The sequence below is a fragment of the Acinonyx jubatus genome, chromosome B3 (assembly GCF_027475565.1).
Source record: "Acinonyx jubatus isolate Ajub_Pintada_27869175 chromosome B3, VMU_Ajub_asm_v1.0, whole genome shotgun sequence".
Lineage (NCBI taxonomy): Eukaryota > Metazoa > Chordata > Mammalia > Carnivora > Felidae > Acinonyx > Acinonyx jubatus.
The window spans coordinates 83,919,648-83,943,462 of NC_069386.1; the positions used below are offsets into that span (position 1 = coordinate 83,919,648).

General features: G+C 35.7%; 1 protein-coding gene and 1 long non-coding RNA gene across 13 annotated transcripts in view; one reads left to right on the forward strand and one right to left on the reverse strand.

Moving 5' to 3' along the window:
• Nucleotides 1-563: 563 nt before the first annotated feature.
• On the reverse strand, nucleotides 564-22,330 carry MBIP (MAP3K12 binding inhibitory protein 1). Of its 11 annotated transcripts, none has more exons than XR_001428628.3 (10): nucleotides 22,135-22,321; nucleotides 18,232-18,351; nucleotides 16,190-16,414; nucleotides 16,003-16,099; nucleotides 13,170-13,235; nucleotides 12,789-12,941; nucleotides 9,087-9,184; nucleotides 5,367-5,511; nucleotides 2,432-2,470; nucleotides 1,066-1,166 (listed from the first exon to the last, which is right to left on the reverse strand). XR_001428628.3 is itself a non-coding variant. In XM_015061580.3 (9 exons), exons 1-9 carry the CDS (start codon nucleotides 22,261-22,263, stop codon nucleotides 1,059-1,061), a joined length of 1,035 nt encoding a protein of 344 aa, XP_014917066.2. In that variant the 5' UTR covers nucleotides 22,264-22,330; the 3' UTR covers nucleotides 564-1,058. The 11 variants fall into 11 exon arrangements, 9 of the variants coding, with proteins under 9 accessions (XP_014917066.2, XP_014917068.2, XP_014917067.2 ...); XR_008299372.1 differs by having other exon boundaries at nucleotides 1,085-1,163; XM_015061580.3 differs by lacking the exon at nucleotides 5,367-5,511 and having other exon boundaries at nucleotides 564-1,166; nucleotides 22,135-22,330.
• Nucleotides 22,275-23,815, forward strand: part of LOC113601288 (uncharacterized) — a 79,877-nt gene continuing 78,336 nt past the window's right edge. For both annotated transcript variants that reach the window (XR_008299375.1, XR_003422463.2), the window contains exon 1: nucleotides 22,275-22,582. This is a non-coding gene — a long non-coding RNA (uncharacterized LOC113601288). The remainder of the gene's footprint in view (nucleotides 22,583-23,815) is intronic.

Consider the following 23,815-nt stretch of genomic DNA (forward strand, 5'->3'; position numbering starts at 1 on the left):
ACATAGAAACAGTCAGAGGCAGCTAGAGACAGAGAGAGATGAACTGTTGGTGACCTCCTAGGTACCACAATGTCCAGCTATACTTCTTATAATTAAATTCCAGATTTTTTTATTCAACAATTTCCTATTTACAAGCTATTTTATACCTAAAATAGCTTGTAAATAGGAAATTGTTGATTTGATTCTTGCAACCAAAACAATTCTTGACCTAAACATCTGCTCCTTGACTGTAGCTGCATCTTTTCAATGATTAATTTGCAACTATAGAAATACATATGCTGCCTAACATAACTGGGACACTGTAAAAAAGTGAGGCTGTCAAGAGAGAGGGACTATTTGTAACATCTAAACACTTTCAAAGACAGACTTGGTTTTATACTGGAATAATAGCTAACATTTACTGAGCACTGCCCTTGGGCCAGTTTCAAAAGCTGTATATGCATGATCTCACCTATTCATGACAACCGTAGGTTTTATTATTATCAATGCCATTTTACAGATAAAGAAATTAAGATACAAAGAGAGATTAATTTGCTAAAGGTCACACAGTAAGGGGATAAAGGTAGAGTCTACTGTTTATTTACATTAAAGTTGGCATTTGGGAAAAAAAGTATGCATTCATTTAAAATTCATTTCAGTTGGTAAATTCTTCTTGCCTATTACGTACAAAGTACTGATTTAAACAAAAAAACTGGTTAACACTGATGTTACAAATATAAAGTCCTTTTAAATATCACTATTCAAAATAAATCATCCTTTCTGTGGCATGTACACACACACAAAAAGATGTGCTTTGAAATTAAGTTTTTCGGTTTCCAAAATACCTCCTTTAGAACAGAAGGGGACACGTTCCGACAATGCTATTTTCCACACCTTATAACCATTTCAAACTTCACTGGAATATCTGCAGATGACCTGCTGCAGGCCAGACTCTCATGAAAAGAACCTTGATTTCAGAGAAGGAAAGTTACATTGATAAACACATATCCACTTAATTAATTGCACTGTAAGTTACATGCATATAAAAAAAGTAAAATGACAAGAATGAGAGGAGTTTTTCATGGAAGGTGGTGGGTAGCCATGGAGTCTGCTTCTCTTGATTTTCTGAGCAGGGCTTGTCTGAGGGCACTAATTTTTTCATCAAGTTCAGCCAGTGAATAATTCTGCTGTAAACAAGAATAGAAATTGCTGAATAAGACTCTGAAGTATCTTAATGCAGATAAAGGGCTAAATGAACTAGAAATACTGACAATACAGTAAATGTCTTTTTTTTCCTTCATAAGAATAATTTTTAAATGTTATTATTATTATTATTATTATTTTGAGAGAGAGAGAGAGAAAGAGAGCGCAGACACATGAGTGAGGGCAGAGACAGGAGGAGCAAGCTCTGTGCTATCAGAGCAAAGCCTGACAAGGGCCTCGAATTCTTGAACCGTGAGATCATGACCTCACTCAAAACCAAGAGTCGGATGCTTAACCGACTGCACGACCCAGGTGCCCCCATAAGAATAATTCTTAAATTGAACTATTTATGTTGGCTATATCAGATAGGCAGAAAATAACAAGGCTTAAAATATTTCATACTTTTTTTCTCTTTCCTAATGAGAAAGCTCTCCTGGATACTTCTAAAGGATTGTAAAAACTTTTCTTTAACTGACTACTCTCACTTTGAAAGGATTGTAAAAACTTTTCCTTTAATTGACTATTCTCACAGTAAAAAAATTAAACTTTAGGATTAGCTTAACTGCTAGAAATTCTCTTTTGATGGATCAACTGCAAGCAACTACCTCTCCTGGAAAACACGGATGCTCTCAGAAATTTATTCAAAATTTTACAAAAAAAAAATAAGTAGAAAACTATTCTTCAAAAATAAACCAAAAAATTTTTTTAAGTTTTCTCCAACTTTAAATTTACATTACTACCATTAACAGCTATGAGAACCTCACTAATTAAGATTCAACTAATTAATATAGTAGGACTGTGGACAGTGGTAGGCTGAAGTCAACCTCTGCCAAACATCCTTTTTGGATTTAGATGCTGCTAATTAGTAGGGTCAGCAAAAGGGGGAGGGGTGGGTGGGGTGCCTGGCTGTCTCAGTCTGTAGAGCATAGGGCTCTTAATCTTGGGGTTCCTGAGATGGGGGGGATTTAAATTACCTAGCATTTATTATTTTTCTGCATTTGGTAATTGATACATTCTGCCACAATTAACAGCTAGATACTTTCACATTTATATGACTCATATGAATCATTCCTTACCCTTGAAATAAAATTATTTAATTCAAGTTCATTAATTTATGCTGCCCCCTTTTTTTTTCAATCTTGAATCCCAGGGTATGATCTAAAAACAACCAGTGTAGAAACTTTTATTGATGAGAGGCATAAAATTTATCCAACTATTTCAGAAGCCACATGAGAATTCAGTAACTTACTTGAGGTGGTTGTACTTTTCTTCTTTTTCCGGAAAAGCTCTAGATAAAAAGAAAGTAAGTAATCAATGCTTAGAAAATATAAACAATTTTCCTTTATAGAATACTGAACACAACACAGAGAACCCTGGCAGAAACAAAGCCCACAGAACTCATCAAGCACTATCTGCCACTGATATCTGCGTCCTTGTATCTTGGAAGATACTCTCTAAAAGATGATCTTAAAGGTATATAGTAATAGGGTGCCTGGGTGGCTCAGTCGGTTAAGCATCTGACTCTTGATTTCTGCTCAGGTCATGATCTCAATGCTCAGATCAAGCCCCGAGTTGGGCTCTGTGCTGACAGCAAGGAGCCTGCCTGGGATTCTCTCTCTCCCTCTCTCTTTCTACTCCTCCTCTGCTAGCACTCTCTCTGTTCTCAAAATAAGTAAATAAACTTAAAAAAAAAAAAAACTATATAGTAGTAACATCAAAGCAACATGCTCCTCCCTGGCTACACACACATTCCCATTAATTCCCAGCTTCTAATGAGGGGGAATAATTATGGAAGGAGACGCTGTGGGGACTTTCTCTACTTAGTTTCCTTTCTTATAGCCTTTCAGGATACTGAACAAGTGAAGCAATAGAGGAAAACAGAATTTGGAGTACCAGGTGAAAACACACACATCCTTGGTTGACTCTGATGATCACTGTAGTTGTCTGTACAAGCAGCTACCCACTGCTCCTCTATAGGACTCGGGAATGCTGATCGTATCCCACTGGTCTTGTCAGCGACTAGAATGGACATGGGCCCAGTTGTGGCCAATGAGTAAGAAGAGGTTTGCTGGAGACTCGGGAGAGAGCTTCTGGAAAAAGCTTTCTCACTTCTAAGAGAAAGCCTTCAAAAGAGGCAGTTCCTCTGGACACTGCTGTGTCTGAATAGGACACCTGAAAGTAGCTGTCTTGCAATCTGCCACTGGGGGAAAAGCCAATACCAAGCAGAGCTGAGGGGGAAAGAGCCCAATTCTTTGACAACCATGATTTAGCCCAAGAACCAATTAACCCTGAAGAGTGTACTACCATTGAACTTCCTACTTTGTAAGATAATTTCCATGCTGTTCAAGCTAATTTAAGTTTAAATCTCTATTACTTAAGCTGACAACATTCTCACTGACATGCTGCTGAGCCTTTTAAACCTTGGCCAAATGAATTTCTAGATTTTCTTAGTTTCACAGAACCATAAGCTTCTGAATGGCAAATTAGTATATCGGTATATTTGACAAAGAAATTGTCAATGTAGGTGGCAAAAATTTCTCACGAATATTTCTGACCACTAAGATTTAGAATAAAAGGTAAAAACTTTCATTTTCCTTTGTGTCAAAAGCTGTTTCAAAGAATACTGAGGTATGCTTCTTTATCAGTAGTTACAGTAAGTGGGAAATCATGAAGTGTTGTAATTGTTTTTTTTTTTTAATGTTTATTTATTTTTTAGTGAGATACAGAGTATGAACAGGAGAGGGGCATAAAGAGAAGGAGACACAGAATCTGAAGCTGTCAGCACAGAGCCCGACTTGGGGCTCAAACCCATGAACTGTGAGATCAAGACCTGAGCTAAAGTCGGACACTTAACCAACTAAGCTATCCAAGTGCCCCGAAGTACTATAATTATTAAATATGGGGGGAAAGGTGTTTATGTAAACAGGTTCCTTCCTTTGCCAAACTAAGCTGGATACCTGTGATGGGGCCCATAGGCAGGTAAGGGCTTAAGGTTTAATATTGGTCAGATGACTCCTCAGTCTTCTACCTTCCCAAGGGGTGCCTTTTTACACACCGATTAAAATATACTTCCCCTTGTCTTCCTAACAGTTTAGTCTATTAAAATATTGACAGTTTCCATGTCATTGAGCAATCAGATTATTATTATATCACAAAACCAAAGTGAGAAGTATCAGAATGAGGATAATAAGGACATCAGATTCAGTAACTTAAAAACAGTAAAATGTGGTTTTGGGGGCTTAGTTTAGGTGTAGGGTCTTAAGTATTTCTTCCATTGTGGTCCCATCCCACTACCGTGATTCAGATTTCTTTTTGGTGTGGACAATGATCTATTTCCTAAACTATCTTTCTGGACTCTAATCTCTAACTCAAACTTCATAATGCCACCAGATAGGAACAAGTTTCTCTTTCTCAAAAACTTAATTGTGCACCAGTGACACCAGAATTGCAAACTGGTTAGTGTGACCTTCAAGGCCCTCCAAAATGTGTTTGTTTGCAGTTTTATTTTCTAGCCAGATCCAGTTACTACCTCACGCTTCAGGCCCATGACACACTTTCACACGTACATGGCCTGTGCACATGAAGTTGACTCCCTTCTTCCTATACTTACCTTCAGAACCAGGAGTTACCATTACAGACAAGGTTCAGGATCCACCTAGTCAGTGCTTTGGAACAAAGGTAACACACCTTCAAAAGTCCAGTAATGAACTAGCAGCCAAACCCTATCCATTCACACATTTATTCAATGCCTACTATGGTCTATGTGTTCAAAGATGAACAAGACACAGTTCCTGCCCTTCAGAGGTTCAAAATATAGTGTAAAAAACAGATGTGTAAAGATGTAAGTGGTAAGTGCTGTAAAATGAACAATGCTATAAAAATATATTTGTGAAGCATGTTATATTTGAGGTTTCAAGGGTCAAAATTTAAAATCAGTAATAATTCTTTGGAAATACTAATAAGGATTTTATCTTTTAAATGTCTATTAAGGGATGCCCTTAAAAATTTTAAAACATTATCCCATTCAAATCTTATCACGCTGAATGTGAAGAATGAAGACCTTTAGAACTATTACTTTAAAAGGTACAACAAAACACTAATCTTTGTTGTAATTCCTGCTTTATATACATTGTTTTGGAGTTTTATGTCTGTTTCATAACTGAAGAGAACTTTACGTAACTTACTTTTGTTCCTGAACCAAATGCAATTTATATCTTTTTTCCGTTAGCTTTTCCCTTTTCATATGCTGTGCTTCAATGTTACCCATGATAACCAATCTCTGTTCAACTATGAGTCTTCCCTGTGTTTAGAATTCATCTACATGTAAATCTGGAATAAACACAGATAAATATTCTCAGAGTTCAGAATTCAGTTTCTATAAAAATTCAATCCATAAGAAATATAATGGGCTCAATTTTCCCTAAGTTTATTTTATGTTTATTTATTTTTGAGAGAGAATGCACATGAGCAGAAGAGGGGCAAAAAGAGACAGGGAGACAGATTCCAAAGCAGGCTCCTCGCTGTCAGTGCAGAGACCTACATGGGGCTCAGACTCACGAACTATGAAAACATGACCCAAGCAGAAGTCAGTCACTCAACTGACTAAGCCACAGGCACCCCTCCCTTACTAACTTTAGAAGCTAGAAGACTGTACAGCGTATGTACTCTTTTCTATACAGTTTTGAAAGATATGTAGAAATACGTGATTTCCATATGTGTACTCCCAGCATGAGGATGGTGAGAGTGATGAGTATATGTCCTCTACAGGGTATGTGTTTTAACTCTGCCCATGTCCACAGATGTTCCTAGAGCCGGACCTACTTTAAGTGAAGAGTGTGGCTCCCAGAGATGGCACATTCATTCTGTTTAGGAGGGGTGAGTGCCTGTGCCATTGGGCCTGTGCCATGTTTATTTATAGGCCTTAATGATAGAGTTAATATGAATGTTTAAACCTTTTCAGTGTTTTGTCCTTCCTTGTAGCTCACTATTAATTTGGACTTGTCATTTGTAATACTAATCCAGAAGTGATCCTTCTAATCAAATATATATTGTTTAACATATCTGGAAATATATTTTTAGAGTACTAGTTTTATCACAAGTATGGCAACCTAACACATACAGGCCAATCCTGTTTGCATGTATAATGCTTCCTGCTCCTAAAGTTGTCACCAAGTTTCAGACTTAAGGCCTCTGACAATCCCAGTGTTCTTTTACCCATTCTGTTTTAATTATCACCTCTACAGACTTTCCCAATTATTTGAAGTATTAAGTCCTACTCTTGAAAAGTTTACCTGATGTTTCTATCTGCATATCCTGATATGACTTTAAATTCACATTTCCTCCCAAAATAACTCCCCCTCCAGATTTTCTTATTTCTGTCAACGATAGTATAATTTTTCCAACCAGAAAATTGACTCACCCTTGCTCTATGCCTCTTGCATTAATCTTTTCTATTCACACTCTCTTGTCCTTAGTTCAGAATCTCACTTCATATCTAAGCTAGTATAATAATGTCTCCTTATTCTCGGTCTCTCCCTTTTCATTTATCTCGCAGAGTATTAGATAAATCTTCTGAGTAACTTGCACAAGTCTCTTCCCTGCTCAAATGCTTTCAATAGCATTTAAACTTTAAATGCTTTAAACTTCTGGGTATGGTATTTAAGGTCCTCTACAATCTGACTAGTCTACCTCTTTAACCAAAACAGTCTAAACATTCTATCTTGTGTATAAGACATCCCCAAAACAAGATTATGATTTGAAGGGCTTGTTCTTTTGTTAATCAAGTTCAGTAACAGGTAGATGTTAAGCTTTATAAATCAAAAACAAAGAGAATAATGATGGAGCAAGGTCTCTCTGGAGGCATCCAATACTACGATATTCTCTGTTAAGATCAGTTCTGTTGTTAACAAGAGCTATATTAACAAAGTATGAAATTGAACTAGAAAAATAATCTGCCTAGGAATTACTTAATGAAGGCAACTTGAATGGAGAAAAAAAACTTATGGCAGACTGTTTTAGGAAAAAGCATAAAATCTTTATCAAGTTTTCTAGGAAGATACATTCAAAGAACAACCCTAAAAGTGGAAAAACCTTTGCAATTATGTAATATAACCAAGAAATTTTCTAAATTAGACAACTGAAGGCTAAAGGAATTGTATGACTTATCCACATTTTACATATGACACAGTATATTCATAGCTGGTTTCTGAAACTAAGTAAATGCAGAGTTACTGAGGTTTTTACCACATGCTAGACAGTGTGCTAAGTGCTTGACTGGTATTACCTCATTTAATCCTTGCTTCAGCCTTTAGAACTTCAATAAACCTTATTTTACATTTGAGGGAAATAAATCACTAAAACTCTTTAAATTCTTGATCTTTAAGCTTCATTGCTCACTTTTGTTATATAAACCTGCCTTCTTCATCTGGAAATACTTCTTTTCTTTACCTTACTCGAATACCTAATTCACCACTTTGGAAAGATTGCTGGTTTACCTAAAATAATTTTAAATATATTTTCACCAGTGACTTATAAATGATTCATGCTAATATGAGTTATTTTACATAGTTTTTCTGACCCAGGAGTTTTAGTAAAATTTTCACTAAAAATTTAGTAAATTAAAACATTTTGTTCACTTTTAGATGACATTTTGTTCACTTTCAGGTGAAAAGTTCTAATATGACACTGCTTTAAAAAAGAGAAAAAGAAAAAAAACAAAAACAAAATAAAACCTCAGAAAAGGCAGGTGTATGTATAATCACCCCAGAAGACTGAGTAAAATAACACAGTGAACTCAGGGTCACTTGTCTGAAACCTGCTGATGTGACAAAAAGAGACTTATCAGTACAACACCGTTTCTTAAAGTCCTTGGAAAAAAGGGTAAAAATGAATGAATGAATAAATAAGTGCCAGAGTTGAGGAACTAGACAAGCATTGACTAGTCTTTCAAAAAGTTTGGTGGTTAAGCTAAAGAAAAAGGGTGGCAGATTGAGGTGTTTGTTTGTTTAGTATGGAGGAGAAATGTAAACATGTATGAGCTGAGGGAAGGAGTCTGGACAGTGAGGGATTAAACAGACAGAAAGGATAACTGACAGAGCAGGGTCCCAGAGGAAGCCTTTGTTCTATAAGATAGCATTTTCGTAAGTGACAGGATTGGCAACTACCTAGGCTGATATATTATGCCATGAAAATGGCTGAAGTTTGAGAATTTGGGTAATGTTTAATAAAACTACCCCTTTAAAAAAAATTATGAGTCTAAATACAAAATTCAAAATCATAATTTTTTAAAAAGTAGGTAATTCCCTACATATGACTATGTTTTATCTTTGAATTATTATTTTTTTTTTTTACGTTTATTTATTTTTTGAGAGACATAGAGAGACAGAGCACAAGTTGGGGAGGGGCAGAGAGAGAAGGAGACACAGAATCTGAAGCAGGCTCCGGGCTCCGAGCTGTCAGCACAGAGCCCGATGTGGGGCTCAAAGTCACAAACTGTGAGATCATGACCTGAGCCGAAGTCGGACACTTAACTGACTGAGACACCCAGGCACCTCTATCTTTGAATTACTAAAACAGTGTTTCACATGGGGCACCTGGGTGGCCCAGCTGGCTATGTGTCAGACTTCGGCTCAGGTCATGATCACGGTTCATGAGTTCGAGCTCTGCGTCGGGCTCTGTGCTGACAATGTGGAGCCTGCTTTGGATTTGGTGTCACCCCTGCTCTCTGCCCCTCCCCTCTCACGCGCTCGCACGTGTTCTCTCTCTTTCTCTCTCTCAACATTAAAAAAAAAAACCAAACAACCCACCAGTGTTTCACATATAGCAGATAAATGAGTGAATTGTTTGTTATATGATGAAGCATCATAAAATAAAATATTTATTTTTTTAAAGACACTTATACTTACTACAGAATGAAAATATTCAGGAGAGATGCCTTCCAATTCAAGGATTTTATCCTCAAGTTTTTTAATTCTCTGATAAATGTCTCTTGGCACTGGACCACCTAAATACATTTAAAAAAATTCTGAGATTCTATTGAATAATTCTTCTTACAATATTTATTCTTAAAATACTATGCAGAGAAACTTGTGCAGAGGAATGGGAAATATTTAAGCCTCAGAAGATAACGAACAAGAGTAAAATAAAATGAAATCCTTAGCTCATATTTTTATGTTATACACTGTGGGATATATTACACCTCTCCCCAAGCCCCATTTATGCTTCCTATATTTCTAGAAGATTTGTTATATGTTAAATTTATTACATGCTACTGAATAGTTCCTGTATCGGACAATTTGTACTTCTGACAGATTTTGATAGTTACTTGTGAGGAGAAAAATGCATGGGGACCACAGACAGTTCAATTTGGTGACTGCAATGTCTTTATCACTTTCAAGTTATATTTCTCCCTACATGCCACATTTTCCCCTTTAACCTAAAAGAATGTTTAGGAGCTTCATCATAATTCCTAACAAACTTTCTGTGGAGGGGGAAGATAAGTTAAAGTTACTCAAATTTCAATGTTATGATTATATCCCAAATCCTTTTATTTCTCAGTACATCAATGTGACCATTTTGTCTACACCCCCACCATCTCTGTCTGGATTACCACAACCTCCAAACTGGACTTCTTGTTTCTGCCTTGCTCCCAGTCTGTTCTCAACACAGCAATGATCTTTTTAAAACTTAAGTCAGATAGTGTCATTTCTCTGCTCAAAACCTTCCAATACCTTTGCATCTCACTCAGACTAAAAACCAGAGCCTCTACAGTAGTATATAAGGTCCTAAACAATTTGGACATTCTCCCCACACCTTTATCATTCTAGCCATTTGGTTCCTTTTTTTCTGTTATTTGAGTAGGCCAAATACTCTCACAGCTTTAGCACCTGTGGTTCCCTACACAAAGCTTTCTTTCACCAACTTTAGGTCTGGGCTCAAAAGTTACCTTATCAGGAAGGACTTCTCTGACCACCCTTTAAAAAATACCAACGCTAAACCTCCCCACAGACACACTCCCTATTCTTTCCCTTATTTTATTCCAAACCATTACTACCACCTCCATATATTACTACTACAGTCCATATATTTTGTTTTATTGCCTGTTTCTCCACTTTTATGTGAGCTCCAGGAGGGCAAAATTTTGTTGTGTTCATTGGTATGGCTGTGCAGCTTGTGCACTGCACAAACCTAGGAATCATCAGTTCACAAACAGGTGCTCAGTATTTACAGACTGAATGAATATATAATTAGATAATCATTATGCAATTAAAGCATACAGGCAAATTTTCTATCAAAAGTATCAACTTTTGTTGAAGTATGAAAACTCTAGAAATGGGTTTCTTTTTTCAGAATTTTTTTATCTTAGGATCTTGGTTGTTCTTGCTCTTGAGTACAGCAAAATGAATAACTTATTCAACTGACTTTGCTCTTGCTGCCCCCTTTACCTAGAATGTCCTCTGCCTCACCTCTGTATCTTTCAAGAGTCAGTTCAAACTTCACTGAATCAGTGAAGCACTGCCTGAATCTCTTCATATGGAGGCTCCTTGTGCCCCACCATGTCCTTCCTTCATAGCCCCCGTAACATTCCACTTCAGCATTATTCTTTCTCCCAGACTGTGAAGTTCTTGAAGCTAAGGACCGCAGCTATATCATTTCAGTCCCCCTTGTGTCTAAAATAGTACTTGGCACATAGTAGGCCCTCAACAGATACTTTTCATAATTAACTACTTGATACTATTAGACTTAATAAGCCAATCAATCCTTTTATCTAGTTGTTTTTTTAAATGAATTTACTTCTGGGGGAGGGGTTAATATTTAATGCTAATCTCTTATTACCCTCAAAGATTTACTCCTTCTCATCTTCTATCTTCTATTTCTATCCGGCAAATACTCCAGCTAGACTGGACTCAGAAATTCCCTAACCATATTTTTGTGCCTCAGTACTTTTTGCACACGGTGTTCCCTCTTTTTGGAATAATTTGCTCCTGCCTGCTGACAAATTCCTACTAATCCTTCAAGGATGCAAATAACACTTCACCAGGGATACCATCTCTTGATTTCTCCTGAGAGTTCTGAACACTAACTTTGTGCCCACTGTACTTTGCATACATCTGAAAAGGGAAATGAGCAATTGTTCATTTAAAAACCTCTTGAATACCCGTTTTTTGCCAGACACTGTGCTAAGCACAAAGTAATGAACATGGCAGACAGTTTGCTCTCACAGACCTTACTATCTAGCAAGGGACATAGATATTAAACAAACACAACTGTGCTAACTGCTGTAAAGGAGGGCAGGGAGTACCACGTGCTACTGAGACTACATGAATGGGCAATCCATAACAGTCTGGGATCAGGAGGGGAAAGCATGGGCATAAGAAAAAGCCTTGGTAAAGGCCCTAAGGACAGCAAAATAAGTAGGAGCTGGGAAGCCCAGAGGGGGCTGGAACTGTAGGAGTACATCGTGCTATTTAAAATTATAATCCCCTCCCATCCTAAGCTCCTTTCTCTTCTCTTGGTCAACCTGCTTTTCTCTGTAGCTCTTCTTGTGTAGCATATAATTTATTACTAGAATTTTTGTTTACATGTATTCTCAGTGCCTAGAACAGTACCTGGCTTACAGTAGGAACTTAATACCTATTTGTGGAATGAATATATAAGTACTAAGTTTGGTATGCATGTAAGGCCAACAGGAAACCATTAAAGAATTTTTAACTGGGGAGCAGCAAGATCAGATTTGAGCTTCAGAAAAAGCAGTTTGGCCATTGGTCCAGATTTGGTCTTGAGGAAGAAGAGAAAGAAGACTAGTGGCAAGCAACGAGCAAATATCCTTCCATCAGTCTCAGGCAGAGAACAGTGACTTCAACTAGAGAAGCAGCTGTGGAAGTAGACAGAAGTGGGTAGGTTTGAGAGATATTTAGAAGACAGAATCAACAGTTATCTGGTGACTAAATGAGAAGGGAGACTGGCTTTACAGCCAGTTAAGACTGAGGTTTGATTTCGAGTTGTCATTACTACCTTGGGCCTGTTGCTTGAGCTCTCTGAACTCAGTTTCTTCATCTGACAATAACAGCACCAACACCTCACAAAGGTACTATTAAATATTAGGTGAGTTGACATGTATAATACTTTGAGTGACTGGCACTTAGTATTATTCAATAAATGTTAGTTCATTTCCCCTATGGTATTTACTTAGTTATATGCTTCTCCTCACTGAAAGATCTTTGGGGACTAGGATCACATTTATCAATACTTGGTACCTAGCACAGTGGGTGATAGTCGTGGTTAAGTTATGACACTGGTGGCAGGAAAAAGACTACATTAATTTTCATCCATGACTTTAATAAACTGAGAGTGTCAGGATCTATTTGGAATCTGTTCCCTTTCTACTAACAGTCTCAAATTGGTGAGAAGTGCAAGAGGAGGGAGAACCTGAACACATGAACTGTAGATTCCTTGAGAGTAGACTATGCTTTGTTCATTTTCATACCAACCAGAAGCATGTTTTGTACGTGGCAAGTGCTCAATGAAAATTCTGTGACTCAGTAAATTGTGTAGTTTAACTACTTGCAAAGGTACCTTGTTAGGGCACTGCCCAGCACTCTGCTTACCCGTCTGCAATCGCAAGTGAGCCTCAATATTTTGTAGTCGTTCTTCTACAGCCTGATTACCACAATCTCGGAGCATGCTGTTAGGTTTATGACCTGACCCTTGAACTCCTTCAGGTCTAGTCTGTGGTCCATATGTATTCACAACTCTAGAAACTAAATTAAGAAACTTTGAAATGTAAATTTAATACGCTCCAAAGTCAGAAATTCTATCTCCCTAACAGTACTTTATAAAGACCATCTAACCAAACCAAGTATGAAGGCAAGACTTTTTTTGTGTTTTAAAATAAACAAAATTTAGATAGGAAGGTGATTTCTATTCCATTTTGTTTATAATTGAGAATAAACTTCTGTCAGTGATGAAGATATGTAGTGGATACTTACCTTTTACATGACTTTTAAATCCCGGGTAAGGAGTAAAAATGGCATCAGTTCTTGCACAACTGTTTTCTAAGGAGAATTTAGATGAGTATAAGTTTAAATATATTCCTTGCTAAGTGAAATAAGCCATACAGAGAAAGACAGATACCATATGGTTTCACTCTTATGTGGATCCTGAGAAACTTAACAGGAACCCATGGGGGAGGGGAAGGAAAAAAAAAAAAGAGGTTAGAGTGGGAGAGAGCCAAAGCATAAGAGACTCTTAAAAACTGAGAACAAACTGAGGGTTGATGGGGGGTGGGAGGGAGGGGAGGGTGGGTGATGGGTATTGAGGAGGGCACCTTTTGGGATGAGCACTGGGTGTTGTATGGAAACCAAGTTGACAATAAATTTCATATATTGAAAAAAAAAGGTTTAAATATATTCTTAACTTCAACTATATGAGATTTTGATAGACTTCCGATAATTCATATTAACATGCTACTAATAAAAGAATTATCATTTCAAATAACGGTAATTAAATTACCATCTTATTCAGGATAAAATTTAGTGACCTTTACCCTCTAAAATTTATAAGCTTTAATCGTACCTAATTTTTACATTTATAGAAAGAAAAGTCCTCAGCATTCAGTGGCATAATTTAATATAATTTTTTAACAAATACCAATATCCACCCAAACCATCTGGACCTTTGGAGAAAATACTTTATATATTATAGAAAGCATTTTAATTTTAAGCCAAAGAGACTTTATTCCCTTTATTTCATCACAGAAATAAATAGAACTCATTATTTTTACCGAAATGCCTTTTAAAAAAATACAGCATTTTGATATTACTTATTGGTCAAATTAGCAATCATCTAATAAAAAGGATTAATTATACATTTAACACATTTTAATTTCAGAATCCCAAAAGCTATCTATCTCTTTCCAGACTGTTCCTGTCTAAAGGTACAATTTTAGGAAAAATAAGTTGTAAAAATTTGTTCCAATTTTTTCTAAGCTGAAAGGCATAGCTTTTTTTTTTTCTTTCTCAAATTAGGTATCAAAAATTAATTACAAACCCAGGGGAAAACTGGAATAATGTTAACCTAACATGAATAAATTTGAAACATAAATGTGTCAAATATTATGAAATTACACTTAAAATGACATTAAGCCATGCACTGCAGTAAATTTCCTGAAAATTTCCCCTTATATTATAATAAAAAATAGATGGTAAAAGAGATACTGAGGGAAAATTCTTTTTTTCCCTATGGAAACTGATTTTCAAAAAAAAATATTTTTTGTTTCAGTCAGATTGACAGGTATCAAAGGAATACACGAACACATTATAATACATTCATATTTTTTCAGTCTGAGTTTCCGTAACAGTTCTGCTGACAAATTAAATTATGTGAATATTCTAAATTTATCTTTTATATAGATAGTAAACAGAATCATTTTCTTTTTCTTTCCTTTTTTTTTTTTTTTGAGATACCTCAATATACGTTCAAAGGGCCATCACTTCTCCATTCTTTTTCTAACATTTCATGGGGCTAAGGGTTAAAAAAAGAAGCTATCATCCATTCCAGAGTTATATTCCATGTATATAGATTAACTGACCCATCAGTGAGAAATTCAGCATGGTGTGAAGATAGTGAATGTATGAGTGCTAGCCACTCTTCACAGCAATTCTTGCTAGCACTGTTTTGAGCCAGCAAGGGATTGAATGGGCCAAGGAATCCTGCTGAGCATTTCAATTCTTGTCAATTTCTATCCCCTGGTGGTTTATAATAATAGAGTTAGCAGGGAGAACAGAGGAATAACATTAGTGACACATGTGCTTGTTCCCTCAACAAACCCTTTCTCATGGGTTGCTTGCAGTTGGATGGATTGCAATACCTGAGATTTTGCCACTATTGCACCTGTTCTGAAAAGCTAACAGGAAAATTTACTAAGTCTAGAGATATGCATGTATAATGTTAATAGCAGAAAAGGCTGAATTCAGGACCCACTTGAGCCTGTATTATTTCATTATTAAGAGAATCAGTATACCAATGTAAGTGTCAATTCTAGGTTCATCTCACAATTCTGTATTCATAATAATTAGCTAAGAGATGGTAGAGGCAACAAGAAAAATGTTCATTCCAATTAGGAATTCTTCTCCATAATTTTTTCTAAGAACTACTTGTTCTGATTATTACTATGATGCCTGAGTAAGATCTATGCCAGTGCTTTGCAATATTTTGTATACTGCAGCATACCTGCAGATTTGTAAATATACTATAGCACCAAGTGGAAAGGAAAAGGAGAATCTGATAAAAAGAACAGCAAATGCATGCACTGTGAGAGAAAGGAAGAAAGCATAAGACACCACAGTCTTCATGACAATTTTTTTTATCGTGACAGAAAACATTTCAAACAGCTCATGAGTAGTGAGAAAACTGCTCCCTCTTGAGGAGTATTAACTTTACTAAGTTCACTTTATGTATTAACATCATAATTTCAAAAGTACATTTACAGGCTTGAAATTTATATAGCTTAGTTCCTTCTTGGGAGACTAAGCAACACTGCCACCCACACTTCATCTTCATTTCTAAAGGAAATTTAAAAGAATCTTCACCTGTGGTAGCCCTTGTGTGTAGCATTTGATCTTTGCATAACTAAAATGAAACCTGTTTTTGCAATGTAGTGTATTATTAAACAGAAAGAAATTCTGCTGCCTTAGCTTCTAAATAAACCTGTGAAATAAACTGGTTTAATGTTATTCATTTTTAAAAACAAATGAAAAATCAGAGCAACTGTAAAAACTGTGCTTAAAATCCTATGAAAATTAACTTCTTCGAGGTAGTTACCTTGATTACAATCAATAACATTGCAAAATTCCCTCACGTTGTTTTCATTGATTTCAGCTTGCTTTCTTTCAATAAATGCAGATATTCGTCTGTCAATCTACAAACAATAAGTATGCATGTTTTAACAATTCAAGCATAAGATTTTAAAAAATAATACCCCCCCCCCAAAAAAAACAAAACTTCTTACTTCTGCTTTTCCAGCCTTTATTTGAACTACTTCTGGATCAACATGGATCTGTGTCTTTTTCACATCTCCTAAATCACAATCTTTGTGCTTTTCTTCCTCTTGTAGGTCACTAATGGGAAATTTGGCATTTACTTCATTCTTATTCCCCATTTCTGTTTTTTCTGTCCCTCCAACAACAGTTGTATTCTCCTCTTTAATCAGAGGCTGAAGTTTTGCTAAAAAAGGCTGAGAAAAACACAATTCCATCTGCAGAGGTTCAAACTAATCAAAATTAATTACACATTTAATATATTTATATAAATTTCTGCTAAGTAAATGCAATATTTAATATCAAACAAAATATAAAAAGTTGGCATATCAGGATACATAGATCTGATCACGTGTTTGCTGTTCTCTGCTATTGTGACCATTATCATTTGCTATAAATCTGTTTGAAAGAAAGAAAGAAAGAAAGAAAGAAAGAAAGAAAGAAAGAAAGAAAGAAAGAAAACAAACCTGAGGAAATTTAAAATTTTCTTTGAGGGAATCATTCTGTCACTCATCTTTTATTTTGTGCCAAATCAAAGCCTCAGCCTCTGGCACCAATGCCACTTAATTAACATGTCATTCAAATGCCTCCTCAGAACACTAAGGCTTAGTATTTTTCCTCCTTAACATGAGAGCCAGTGCTCTCACTCAGCAAAGCCCTGCATTATCACTGTATCACTGGAGATTCTCCACTTGAAACTGCAGTTGGCCAAAGTGAATGAGACAGCATAGATATGAAATATATAGGTGTTATGCTGAGTGAACACTCAGGCTTTTCCTGACATGGCAAGGTACCTTCTTGGGTCACGAAATTAAATTTTTAAAAAGAAAATAAAAACTCCCAAGTTCCATAGCTGAAAAGAGATATATGCCTATCATTCACTATACTGGAGGGAATTAAAAAAAAACAAAAAACAAAAAAAAACAAAAAAACCCTATTGTATAATGTAAATTATACCACTAATTCCACCCTCCACCCCCCCAACAATCAGGCCTCAATTGAGTTCTACAACGCATTATTTCTGTCCTTTAATCTTAGGGTTAACTATTTCAATATGAAACAGAGTTAAAATTTCCCATAGTCACTGAACAGAGGGTTGAGAATTAATGTTTACTCCATTAATCAAAACACACCAGTACTGGTCAATGTTCCAGTTATTTTTTCATACCTATAATTTTGCTTCTGTTGTTTACTATATACCAACTATTCTTCTGAAACCTTATAACATCCTAATAGCAATAAAATGACCAATCCAAACAGTTCTTCCACTTACCTTTTGACACTTCATATTATATACTTTGATTAGAGAGAAACTGCAAACTTAACATCAGTTATAACTGCAGAGATGTTCAGCTGGAAACTAGCAAATAACTAGTTCAGTTATTAAACTGAAATATTATAAAACATAGCAATACTATTATAAATAATTCAATGTTGACTTCTAATATAAGGGATGAATTATTTCAAACTGTTAAGAAAAAGAAAAGATAAAATAGTGACTGGCTACTTACTAAGATGAGACATTAATGTCACAGAAATTACTTTCTTTTTAAAAAGTATGCTGAAACTGTTTAATTGCAATAGACACTCCAGGATGTGTCATGCTGGGATAATGCCACTTCTTGAACCACTGAAAGCACTCCATGAGCCTCCAAACTCACCCAAGGCATGGAATCATTATCATAGCATGACACACACCTGCCGTGTCTTATTGCTTAATTATAACCCACCATAGATGCTACTGTATTGAATTTTCGGCACAAGTCTAGAATTGAATAGAATTGCATTCATTCAGTCTTCATAGCCACATTGGCCTATTGGACTATATTCCTGAGACTGTCCAGATCACTATGGAAATGAACGGATTTAGATCTAATCTGGCTGAAGTAACCTTTTACTGATAACACTATTAATACAGTGTTAAGACGGACCTGACAAATACTCTAGCTTATAATTTAACTGCAATTAATTTCTATTCTCAATACTGAATTAACATTTTTAACAAGAAATTTACCTGTAAATATAAAACATGTTGTTCAAGTGCACTAAAGAGCAAAGTGGGCTGGAATGCCGAGAGGCTCTGGAGCTTGTTCCAATCGATTGTAATTTTCACCACATCATCTCTGAGGTTAAGCTTCAAAGGGGCAAACCAGCGACATCACAAAAATTACACGATTAAGCTGAATATATGGGATGTCACAAAAATAATATTTCTTTAGAGTAACATGCCTATTTAGCTCAAAGTTATCAGGTTTTTAATGATACATTAAAATGCTCTACCTAGTTACCATTTTAAAAGGCCAAGAAAGGTGCAATTTTTATAGAAAAAAATCACAATGACATCTCATTCTAATTTTATTCTTGGGTCTGTGTAATGGGACCATCTCACAGGTGAAACTGTCCAGGAAAGATGGAAAGATAGGCTTTTTTTGATACTTCATTATCTAAAACCTTTGGATGAGAGGCAAGAAAGACTTGCCCTTTTCAGTACTTCTAGCTCAGAACATTAAACAGAAGGGGCAGGTACATTTATGCAAGTTCTGATATAAACATTTCTTTTTGTTAAATATGTACATAAAAACATAACTGGCATACATCGTTACTCTGATGTTTTCTGAATCACATTTTTATCATTTTCAACTTTAACCAATTTTTAAAATAATTTAAAACTCAAGATTATTCATACATATTATAAAATCTAGGGACAAACTGCAGCATGTTTATTTACTTCAAATAAAAAAACAATTACTTAGCTGTGGAATCTGAAGTGAAAAACAAAAACTTTTCCACAACACTGGCCAAATCTTTGGTTAAATAGTATTTTCTAGTATTGTGTGAGGGCTTATCATATAAAACTTCTTATAAGTTGGCTATGTGTGACCTGTTAGAATAAAATTATATACAGAAAACTACCAAGAACCCGAATATAAAATTAGTATCAAAATTAGTGAAAATTTTAGAAGGAAAGCTTCCATATTTAGGCTCTTAAGTAAATAAAAATGAACCATAATAAACTTTTCTAGGGACATGTGTTTATAGCATACTATAAAGATATGCTGCATCGTAGAATTATTTTTTCAGAAACCATTTATTAAAAGTCCTATTTTGTACAAAATAAAGGCAAGTGTTACATTAGTTCAAATACAGATGTTATGAGTTGTGATTATAATAAAACAAAAAGATGAATCACTGAATAAAGAACCAGAGACCCAAAGTTACCAAAAAGGCACTATACTCAATGAATACTATATGACAAAAATTTACCACCCCCACCCTTTGCATGAGACAAGAAACATTTAAGGTCCATATTAGATACGTATAAAGAAATAGAAGTTTTGTATAGACTGCATTGGCAAAGGTTAGTTTATGTTAACTAAGGTTTTACATTAAGATTACTGCATTAATCTTAGTTTATATTATTTAATGCCTGTAAAAATTTCATTAGACAACAACTTACGTATGGAAGTAAACTATTACTGTACTTCTACAGTCCTGTAAGAGATCTATAGTTGAAAATAAATTTATGTGTTATTCATAAGAGAGTTATCCCTAAACACTAGTTATAATAGAGTTTAGGGATAACACAGATAAATCCTCAACCAAAGCAAAGCATCAAATTTTCTAGAGAAAATAACTTATAGAAAATAAATCTTAATGTTGGGATCATATTCTTCTCCTTTCAATTCAGCATGATTATGTAAGCCTTCCAAGCACAATTAAAAATATTTGGTCTTTCAAGAAAACCACATGATACAAATTAACTTTAAAATTATCCCAATAAAAATAAATAAATAAATAAAATTATCCCAATATATCCAACTATTTACTTAACAAATTCCCTATTAGTAATACGAGTTCTATGCATTTTTACCCTACAGAACTTGTTATTGTAAACCATTCACTCAAAAATGTATTAGTTCGATATTAATATGGCCTATACAAATATGCATTTTCAGTAAAAACTTAAATTAATATGAAACTCCAAGCTAACAATAAATAATGCTTCAGCTTGGTAAAATGGGCCATGGAGAGGCAAGCAAGAAGGTTAAAATCAGTAAATCTGAAATCCGGGATAGAAAATACTTTTTAACATTCAATTTTGTTTCTTACTGAGGAGAGCCAACAATATAATGATACTATGCAGAATGAAATTAGGCATATTGACATTTTTTTTGAAACTTATAATTAAAAATGCAGCCTGCAAACTTGTTGCAAAAGTAAATAGTGATTTCCTCCAGGAGCCATTTGATAAGTATTGTGGCTTTCATGTTTATCTTTAAAGAATACATCTCAAAACATAAAGAGTAATATCAAAATGGTTAGCATTGTAAAAAATAGTTAGCATTTAATTGATGAGACAAGGATTTACTTTTTGACACTTGTATAGATGGTCCCTTCACTGTGTCATGTAAACTCGCCAAATATTTACTCTTAACATTTTTGACAAGTGACATAAGTAAACTTTAATCACATCTCTATTTGTACCGTCAGAATATCTGAATGTTTAAATTTTTTAAATGAGTTGTAAAAATTCAGTATGCAAAATATTTCAAAAGAAATGTTTAAATTATTTCTTAATGTTACTTTAAAAAATATCTCATCACTAAAAAAAAACCTTATGTAAATTATAGATGAGCAAAAACTTTTTTCATCCTGACATTTAAATATAAATAAACCTTACAATTCCAATGTCATAAAACATTCTTAAACTGTTAAACCAGTACAGGTCTTCGGTGATAAGACTAAAATATTTATGTCCCCCAGTCTTTAAAATTTTTTTAGTAAGTCCGTGGCAAACAATTGAGTTCAAAAGTTATAACTTTTATCAGATTCTATTAATAACTGTTCCATTACACCAAACTAATGTTCAACTTGGAGTAGTACTTTTTGCAAGTCGCGACATGTTAGAATTTCTTTTAAATACTGAAATAACTTTTAAAAAAATGTATTCTCTACCCACGGCTTTTTAAAATAATGTTTTACCAATCAGACAAATGATCCATTTTTATAAAGGAAGATAACATTATCTTCGACACAAAAGTCTGCTACCCGCACTAGTACCAACCCCACAACAAACATTTAGAGCTAGAAAATATTCCATCTAAAATATGAGAAAAGATTTTCCTTTTTAAAAGCAAACAAACGTATTTTCAAGTGTTTCTCATTTAAAATATGCTTTGCATTTTACTTCATGAAACGAAATAGTCACTTAATTGTAAGAGTGTAGGGAGTACTTTTATTTAAGCCCAATTTATTATGATATATCTGCAGAGGTTATTTATTAGCCAGTTAAATTAGTTAATAATTAAATGACGATTAAACAACAGTTCCCGATGCAAACTGTTGTCAACCGTGGCTAACTCATCCAACTTTATGCAAGAAGTATTTAGATTAATTCCTTTTATTTTCCTCCTTGTATGAAAGGGTAAGAGATGCACACAACGACCAGAACGAAAAAAAGAAAGAAAACCAAGTGACTCATTACAGCAAATCACTCAAAAAAGGCTGAGAGCTCTTTTCCAAAACTCTCAGGCCGCACTAGCCTATCAATTTCAATAATGAATGGACTGAAGGAAAGAGAGTCCTACGCGCCAGGCACCTTCCCAACCTACACAGCTTTTTACACATTCATTCTCTCCAAACATGTTCTCGGAGCCGGGTTTTCCACTTACACTCTCCTCTCTCACTCTTGGGGAGAAGAGTTGCAAGGAAATCTAGTCTGCAACCCATCCTGAACTAAGTCCGTACGGCCATCCTCGCTCCGACCGTAGGCTGCTGGGCTCGGGCTCCTCCTCCGGCCTCAGTTACTCAGGCCGGATCTCGGCCGGCGTCCCCGGCCCCCCGCCTCCGCTAGAGGAAAAAAGGGGGGAGGGGCCGGATAGTTCCCATACCCCTACTCCCGCAGACCACCACTCACTTGTCCCACCAGGCTATGCAGAGAGCGAAAGATTTCGCAGAGCACCTCTTGGGAGAGATTAGGGCTGCAGCTCCGTTCCAAACTCCTGTCACCACTGCTGGAGCGACTAAGCTCAGCGACAGCAGCCATGACACCTTCACAGGCTACCCCCGCCACCACCGAGTTGTGCTCACAAACCCACCCCCTCCCGCTTTCGTCTCTGGGAGATGACGTAAAAACACAGCGTCTCATTTAGATTCGGCTTTCGAGGACCCACGCTCTCGTTGTGACTGACAAGCCCGTGCACCAATCAGGTGCAGCTATAGCGTCACACCGAGGACTGGGAGCGGGGAATTGTAGACCTGAACGAGGTTGCAGAAGGTATTTGGGTTGGTGATTGGAACTGTGGTCCACTGAGTGTTAGCATCTGAAGACTGTCTTGGTTCTTAGATGTTGCTTATCAGTGATGGTAAGAGGAAACATAGTTAAATGTTAGAGTTTTAGAAGTTAAATTTTTAAATTAAAAGTTAAAATTTTAACATGGCTCTGTGAAATGGTCTGCAGAAAGGTCGGGGATACAGCAGTGCCCACACCTGCTTCTAAACATTGGAAAACTGTTTCACATAGAATTGTCATACTTAGAACATTACAACCTTGTAGAATCTACAGGGCTGTTTAAAACTTACACAAATTAACGTCGCTAATATTTCATGCGAGGGAGCGGAGGATAGAAAAGAACAGTAAGATGCTTTACTATGCCTCATTTACTATCAAGGGAATGACGTTAATTACTTTAAATCTGCAAAATAATTATGTCAAGTTTTAAAACGCGCATCAGCTGCTATTCTCTGGGTGATACTGTAGAGACGCTCACCCTAAAACTTTCAAAGTGAGACACTGTCAATACAGTTCTAACCCTTTAACCCAAGTAATTGCCTGCAACACAATCTTTGGAATTAGAAGGAAGGCATAAATCCGAATTGAAATTTGACAGAGTATTATTCATCAGATTTATTAAAACATATTTGAAGGACTTTCAATCTTATAGTCAGGGTCTAACATTAAAAAGTTTTGTGGTCCAGTTGAAGAACACAAATTTTAGAAGAATTTTTAATGTTAAGCTCTATTCAAAAACAAAACACATCAGTGTAGAGATAAGGGATGAGGGATTTAAAATTCTTAATTCTAATAGTCTAATGCATCTACAGTAGAGAAAGCAAAGGTGGAAACTTGCACAATATGTATTCTTCAGTTTTAGAGTAGGCTGAATGAAAAGAGCAGAATAGGCATCAAGAAAGTGGAATAGGGGCAGTAGGGATAAAAGAACGCCTTTGACCTGTCCCTTGGGAGCCTCTTAATTAGGCTTTCATTTCCAAAGATCAGGAGGCTTGACAGGATCTTGAGAAATCCTGTCTGTTTCCTTGTTCACAGCAAGATACACAATTTATAATCCAGCCTATGTCTAGAAACATCCAGAGAAAGATTTCACAATGTGTAATCCCAAATTGAGCAACCTTCCGTACCTAACTCATCTCCATACCTAACCTAAATTCACGATTCTTTGCGCTCATCTCCATACCTAACCTAAATTCACGATTCTTTGCAATGCTAGCATTTTTTGCCTTAGGTCTCTTTTCAAGGAGAATATAAGAGGGTAACTAGAAATTTTTGTTTTGTAACAAATTAGCAACCAGTTTCAGAT